General features: G+C 43.3%; 1 protein-coding gene across 1 annotated transcript in view; it reads left to right on the top strand.

Annotated features, from left to right (window-relative positions):
- Window positions 1-5,692, top strand: part of LOC307267613 (histone-lysine N-methyltransferase 2D-like) — a gene marked incomplete at its 3' end in the record, with an annotated part of 98,169 nt that extends 92,477 nt beyond the window's left edge. Inside the window, exons 75-81 of the mRNA XM_080049972.1 lie at window positions 309-374; window positions 700-882; window positions 1,776-1,906; window positions 2,752-2,881; window positions 3,436-3,492; window positions 4,395-4,604; window positions 5,465-5,692. Of these exons, the coding sequence (XP_079906098.1) occupies window positions 309-374; window positions 700-882; window positions 1,776-1,906; window positions 2,752-2,881; window positions 3,436-3,492; window positions 4,395-4,604; window positions 5,465-5,692 (1,005 nt within the window). The remainder of the gene's footprint in view (window positions 1-308; window positions 375-699; window positions 883-1,775; window positions 1,907-2,751; window positions 2,882-3,435; window positions 3,493-4,394; window positions 4,605-5,464) is intronic.
- Window positions 5,693-7,500: the final 1,808 nt, after the last annotated feature.

Here is a 7,500-nt window from a genome sequence, read left to right as displayed (position 1 = left end):
TGTGTGTGTGTGTGTGTGTGTGTGTGTGTGTGTGTGTGTGTGTGTGTGTGTGTGTGTGTGTGTGTGTGTGTGTGTGTGTGTGTGTGTGTGTGTGTGTGTGTGTGTGTGTGTGTTTGTCTCGCTCTGTCTGTCTGTCTGTCTCTCACTGTCTGTCTGTGTGTGTGTGTCTGTCTGTCTGTCTGTCTGTCTCTCACTGTCTGTCTGTCTGTCTGTGTGTGTCTGTCTGTCTGTCTGTGTGTGTGTGTGTGTGTCTGTCTGTGTGTCTGTCTGTCTGTCTGTCTGTCTGTCTGTCTGTCTGTCTGTTGCAGGAGGGCCAGTCCAGCCTGGTGTTCTGTAGTCCCAGCTGCTCTGCTCTTTACAAACCAGATGAAAAGGTGAGACACTAAATCACATCATGAATATTTATATTTAAAACGGTTTGACGGAAAATAATTAAAGAAATCTACAAAAAACTACAAACTACAACAAAAAAAAAACTATAAAAAGTATTTATTTCAATGTATTAGTTACTAATGAATAATAAAGTTATCGAGGGGGAAAAAAATCTCAATTTGAACGAAAAAAATATAGTAAATATAATGAATTATATAAACACATTGTAAAGATATTGTATGTGTATTAATTCCCTGGGAAAAAAAAATTAAACATTTTAATTAAATAATATACATGTATTAATTCCCCCCCCCCCCCCCCCTCCAGGTGTGTGACAGTGAGTCCGACGGCAGAGTGCTTCATTCCTACACCAGCAACATGTCTTCCATCGCGGTCCATTCTCTGCTGCAGAGCTGCACCCCCGCCCAGAGCCCCCCCTCCCCCCCGCCCGCCTTCCCCCCCGCTGCTGCTATCACCATGGAGACACGGCCACGCACTGACAGCCTCAAGGTGACTGCAAGCTTCTTCTTTCTTTTCTTTTTTTTAGATATTTTTTGGGCATTTTTATGCTTTATTGATAGTGTAGAGACAGAGTTGAGATGGGGCAGAGAGGGGAGTGACATGCAGAGAACGACCGCGGGCTGGAATCGAACCCGGGTCCGCTGCTGGCCGAGGCCCATGGGGGGGGGGACGCTCTACCAACTGAAGCTTTTTCTTTTAGTCGAATTATTGGGATATTCAATAGATTCACTCACACCTACATCTACACAGGTCCAAAAAAACTGTCGCAAAAAATCGACCCTCTGGTTGTTTTTTTACAACTGCTTTATTTTTATTTAAGTTTTTGGGGAAAACAAAGAAAAGTTTAATTAAATAAAAAAAACAGAAAACAGCAAACAACCTAAAAAACATAAAAGATCAGAAAAGGGAAAAAATATTTGGAAACACAAATAAATTCCATCAGGTTACATTACATTAATCTTTCATTCTTTGACAGATTATCAGCCATACTTCTACTACGACTTTCCAAACAAGTTTTATTTATTGCATTTTCATATTCTGCATCATGTGACTGACAGAGAGGGAGATAGAAAGAGAGAGAGAGACAGAGAGAGAGAGACAGAGAAAGAGAGAGAGAGAGAGAGAGAGAGAGACAGAGAGAGGGAAAGAGAGAGAGAGAGAGAGAGAGAGAGAGAGAGAGATAGAAAGAGAGAGAGAGACAGAGAGAGGGAAAGAGAGAGAGAGATAGAAAGAGAGAGAGAGAGAGAGAGAGAGAGAGATAGAAAGAGAGAGAGAGACAGAGAGAGGGAAAGAGAGAGAGAGATAGAAAGAGAGAGAGAGACACAGGAGTTATAATTCTGCATCATGTGACTGACACTCTCTCTTTTCTGATTGGTCGACAGGTGAAGGTGAAGTTAAAGCCCCGCCCCCGGACGGTCTCCGGCGGCAACGAGGAGGCGATGATGTCATCACGTCTGAAGAGACTGAAGAGCAGCCGCTGGAGACGCTGGAGTGTCAGCATCACTCTCACCAGGTTACTATGTGTTTTATTTTATTTTATTTTATTTTATTTTATTTTATTTTATTTTATTTTATTTTATTTTATTTTATTTTATTTTATTTTATTTTATTTTATTTTATTTTATTTTATTTTATTTTATTTTATTTTATTTTATTTTATTTTATTTTATTTTATTTTATTTTATTTATTTATTTTTTATTTTTTTTATTTTTTTTTTTATTTTTTTTTTATTTTTTTTTTATATATATATATTTTTATTATTATTATTATTATTATTATTATTATTATTATTATTATTATTATTATTAAAGTAAATTACAAAATATCTTGAGACTATTATCTGATTATTTTTTACCTAATAATTATAATTTTTTTAATTAGATTTAATAAATTGTATTAAACATTTTTATATTAATTTAAATGTATTTCATAAATTTTAAAATAAAGTTTTGACTTTGAATTTGTTTTTATTATTTATCACATATGCTGCTTAAAATAATTTGTAAAATTTCAAGTGATTTAAAAAAAATCTCCTTTGTAATTTTAAAACTGCTTAACATTTTTAAAAAAACTTTGCAGGAAATGTTAACATTTTACACACTGCCTTTTTAGTATCATATGGTACAATTTTGGTATTTTTGTGTAATAGTAATATTTTTTATTATAAGTTAAATCAATTTTCACCAATGTCTTTAATTTATTTATATTTTTTAAAATTTGAATAAATAGTTAAAAAAAAAACTCAGCAGAAAATTAAAAAAATTATTTTTCATTTGGTCAAAATAATTAATTAACAATTAAAATATAATTATTATGAATAAAATCAATATTCACATTTTTATTTTATTTTTACCCAGGGGCCCTTGCGTCCCTAACGAGGCTGTTTCCATGCCGACTGACGAGGAGGTGGATCAGCTGTTGAAGCGGTTGGGGGCGTGTCTCGATTCACCCAGAGATCAACGGAGATGCTGCTTCTGTGACCAGCAGGTAACACACACACACACACACGACACAGACACACAGGTTTGTACGGCTATACTTGTGAGGACATTCATTGACATAATGCATTCCCTAGCCCCTTACCCTAACCCTAACCATCAACACTAAATGCCTAACCCCAACCCTTACACTAACCCTAACATAAACCTAATTCATACCTGAACCTTAAACCTAGTGTTAACCCTCAAACAGCCCTTTAAAGGCCTGTCCTTAAAACCTAGTGTTAACCCTCAAACAGCCCTTTAAAGGCCTGTCCTTAAAACCTAGTGTTAACCCTCAAACAGCCCTTTAAAGGCCTGTCCTTAAAACCTAGTGTTAACCCTCAAACAGCCCTTTAAAGGCCTGTCCCAAAGGGAGAACCGGACTAAATGTACTCACTTTCCAAAAATGACTTAAATTTTAAGGTCTAAAACTCAAATTGGTTCTCACAAAAATAGTTGTATAAGAACATACACACACACACACACACACACACACACACACACACACACACACACACACACACACACTCTGCTTATTCTTAATGCTTCTGTAATCAACAGGGAGACGGACCGACTGACGGACCGGCCAGACTGCTCAACCTGGACCTGGACCTCTGGGTGAGTTTAGAATAAATGATTTTCAGCGCCCCCTTTGGACAACAGCAGTAGTGTTTTTACCACGCCAGCTGTTGTTCCTGGGTGAGCGTATACCCATGACAAAGGCATTAAGAAAAACTATATAAAAATAGCATTCTTTGCACTGATGGTCTGGTTTGCTGTTACATGTAATTTATGATCATCAGAGGAAACATGAGACTGTTTCAGCTGAAGATGAGTAATACCGATTACCATCTTCAGCTGATTAAATTCATTTATACTTTTAAGGAAATGTTTTGGCATCTTCAAGGCTTCATAACAACTTTTGACAATCTGATCTATCTTGACTATAACCGTGTGTGTCTCTCTCTCTCTCCCTCTCTCTCTGCCCCCCTCCCTCTCTCTCTCTCTCCCTCCCTCTCCCCCTCCCTCTCTCTCTCTGCCCCTCTCCCTCTCCCTCTGTGCGTGTGTGTGTCTCTCTCTCTCCCTCTCTCTCTGCCCCCCTCCCTCCCTCCCTCCCTCTCTCTCTGTCCCTCCCTCTCTCTCTCTGTCCCTCCCTCCCTCCCTCCCTCTCTCTCTCCCTCCCTCCCTCTCTCCCTCTCCCCCTCCCTATCTCTCCCTCCCTCCCTCTCTCTCTCTCTCCCTCCCTCCCTTTGTCCCCCCCTCTCTCTCCCTCCCTCTCTCTCTCTCCCTCTCTCTCTGTCCCTCTCTCTCTCTCTCTCTCCCTCCCTCTCCCTCCCTCCCTCTCCCTTCCTCTCTCTCCCTCTCTCCTTCCCCCCCTCTCTCTCTCCCTCCCTCTCTCTCCCTCTCCCCCCCTCCCTCCCTCCCTCTCTCCCTCCCTCTCCCCCTCCCTCTCCCCCTCCCCCCTCCCTCTCTCCCTCCCTCTCCCCCTCCCCCCTCCCTCTCTCTCTCCCTCCATCCAGGTCCATCTGAACTGTGCCTTGTGGTCCAGTGAAGTGTATGAGACTCAGGCCGGTGCTCTGATAAACGTGGAGCTGGCCTTACGGAGGGGACTGACCCTACGCTGTGTTTACTGCCACAAGCACGGAGCCACCAGCGGCTGCAACCGGCTCAGATGCTCCAACACTTACCACTTCACCTGCGCTCTCAAGGCACAGTGCACATTCTTTAAGGTACGTAAAACACTCACACAGAGGGACACACACACACAGGGACAGGTACAAACACACACACACAAACACACAGATACACACAAACACACACACACAGGGAAACACACACACAGGGACAGACCCACACGGACGCACACAGATACACACACACACACACAAACACACACACACACACAGGGACAGACCCACACGGACGCACGCAAACACACACACACTGCTATACTGCTACACTCACTCACTCACTCACACAATGTACATTCTTTAAGGTACGTAAAAACACACACACATACACACACACTGTCTATCCATCTATCTGTCTATCTATCTATCTGTCTATCCATCTATCTGTCTGTCTATCTATCTGTCTGACTGACTGACTCACTCACTCACACACACACACACAATGCACATTCTTTAAGGTACCCACACACACACTGCTACACACTCACACACACAAACAAACACACACTCCCTCACACACAGTAACTAACTCTGTCTCTCTCTCTCTCTCTCTCCCTCCCTCCCTCTCTCTCTCTCTCTCTCCCTCCCTCGCTCTCCCTCTCTCTCCCTCCCTCTCCATCTCTCCCTCCCTCTCTCTCTTTCTCTCCCTCCCTCGCTCTCTCTCCCTCCCTCCCTCTCTCTCTCTCTCTCTCCCTCTCTTCCCCTCTGTCTGTCTCCCTCTCTCTCTCCCTCTCCCTCTCTCCCTCTCTCCCCCTCTGTCTCCCTCTCCCTCCCTCTCTCCCCCTCTGTCTCCCTCTCCCTCCCTCTCTCCCCCTCTGTCTCCCTCCCCCTCCCTCTCCCTCTCTCCCCCTCCCTCTCTCCCTCTCTCTCTCCCTCTGTCCCTTCCCTCCCTCCTCCAGGATAAGACCATGCTGTGCCCGCTGCATAAGCCCAGGATGGGGCCTCTCGGTGGGGATCGATCCTCCAGCTGCTCCCCTTCCTCTGGCCCTCTGACGCCCGACCCGGCCGCGCTAGCTTTAGCGTTAGCCGCGGCCGACCCGTACGACTGTGAGCTTCGCTGCTTCTCCGTGTTCAGACGCGTGTTCGTACAGAGAGACGAGACGAGACAGATCGCCGCTGTGGTGAGTAGGGGGAGGGTGTGTGTGTGTGTGTGTGTGTGTGTGTGTGTGTGTGTGTGTGTGTGTGTGTGTGTGTGTGTGTGTGTGTGTGTGTGTGTGTGTGTGTGTCAGGGATGGAAATTAACACCCGCCACACGCCAAATGCGGGTAGATTTGCGTGCTGGCGTGTAAATTGTGTCACTTCACCCGCCACTGTGTCGGGTAATACTTTCCAGTCAGGTCCGATCTAATTTGCATATTTAATACATTCGTCATGAACATGATGACAGGGCGCTACACAGTTCAACAGTTTCTTTTTGCCTTTCTAGTCGAACTGAACTAAGGCGCGATCCGCTCCGCGAGGAAATACTATCTGCGAGTTAACGTGTGGAGGCATAAGTCGACAAATCAATCGACTTACTGTGCCCCCTTTTTTTCTTCCCACAGCAGAGGTTGAGGTGCTGAAAATAAAGTGAAAACTGCGCTTTTCCTTTAAGCAGCAGAGCTGCCGCCGTTGTTACAGTATTTGCATCAAAGCCCTAATGGTAATACAAATGAGATGCTTTATTTAAACGCTGTCCGTGCTTAGAGGTGATTTTAATTGTGTCGGCTGAAACAGAAACTAACGGAGGGATTCGGCTCACATACAGTCCCTTGAGTCGCGCAGTCAGTTTGCCGACATGGCTTTGTATTTAAGGCTCGAGACATACAATCAGATCGCATACAAACAGGGAAGCCTTTCCCATCGATATCGCTAACGGGGAGAATATCCCCGGTTATTATTTGAGCCTCAAACCACAGAGTTCTTCCCCGTGCGGTGGCTCGCGCACTCACTAGTGATCTCACGGTGAAACGCTGCTTTGCTCGGACGAAGGCATCGTGTGTTTCTAGATGATTTAACGTCATAGTCTCAGACGAGCGTTTAACATTATGCTGCATCTTTTGCACTGCACTGTTTTTTATCAACAGTGAAAAAATGGTCCCACACCGGACTCTTATGTGTAGCTGATTACTTCATGCACGCACCTTGCAGAAGTGACGCTCCTGCAGCGCGCTCACGACCAGACGTGACACGGTGACATCTCCCATTAATAAAACGGCATAACTCCCTGATTTTCAGATTTCTATTTTTAAATTCGACTTGAGCGCAAGTGGAAAACCGGTCAATGTGTCGACACATTCACATCCCTAATGCATATGGAGAAAGTGATAAACAATATCAACATTTCATATCATTAACTAAAAAGAAAAAAGAAATCTAAAGGTAACTTCAATACTGTATTATAATTATTGACTAAATGATGAAAAAAAGGTGTCTGCAGGGCCAGTGAAAATATACAAGGGGCCAGTAAAACTCGGATCTATTGGCCAAGCGGGCCAGTTGGGAAAAAAAGTTGCATTGAACCCAGAGTATATATGGAGTTCAATTATACAATGTTTTGAAATAAAGATGGCGTGTATTGTGTATCATATATAGTAAGAGTGTACCATTTAATTTGCAACTCAGTTCCTTGGTAGCACCTACTTACAGTACAAATGACTTCTGATGGAAAACATTTGTATGAAAAACACTTTCATTAGCTATTCTTACTATTGTATTGTTTAACATTAACGCATATATTAAAAAAGATATTGCGTATAAAAAGTGGCTGGTAAAAAGATGAGTGGCTGGTAGATTTTTAAATCTACCTGCCACAGTGGCTGGTGGCAAAAAAGTTAATTTCCATCCCTGGTGTGTGTGTGTGTGTGTGTGTGTGTGTGTGTGTGTGTGTGTGTGTGTGTGTGTGTGTGTGTGTGTGTGTGTGTGTGTGTGTGTGTGTGTGTGTGTGTGTGTGTGT

The sequence above is a fragment of the Ammodytes marinus genome (assembly GCF_949987685.1).
Source record: "Ammodytes marinus genome assembly, chromosome: 21".
Taxonomy (NCBI): domain Eukaryota; kingdom Metazoa; phylum Chordata; class Actinopteri; order Uranoscopiformes; family Ammodytidae; genus Ammodytes; species Ammodytes marinus.
Note: the sequence above shows the minus strand (reverse complement) of the source record. Positions and strands in the feature narration are given on the sequence as shown.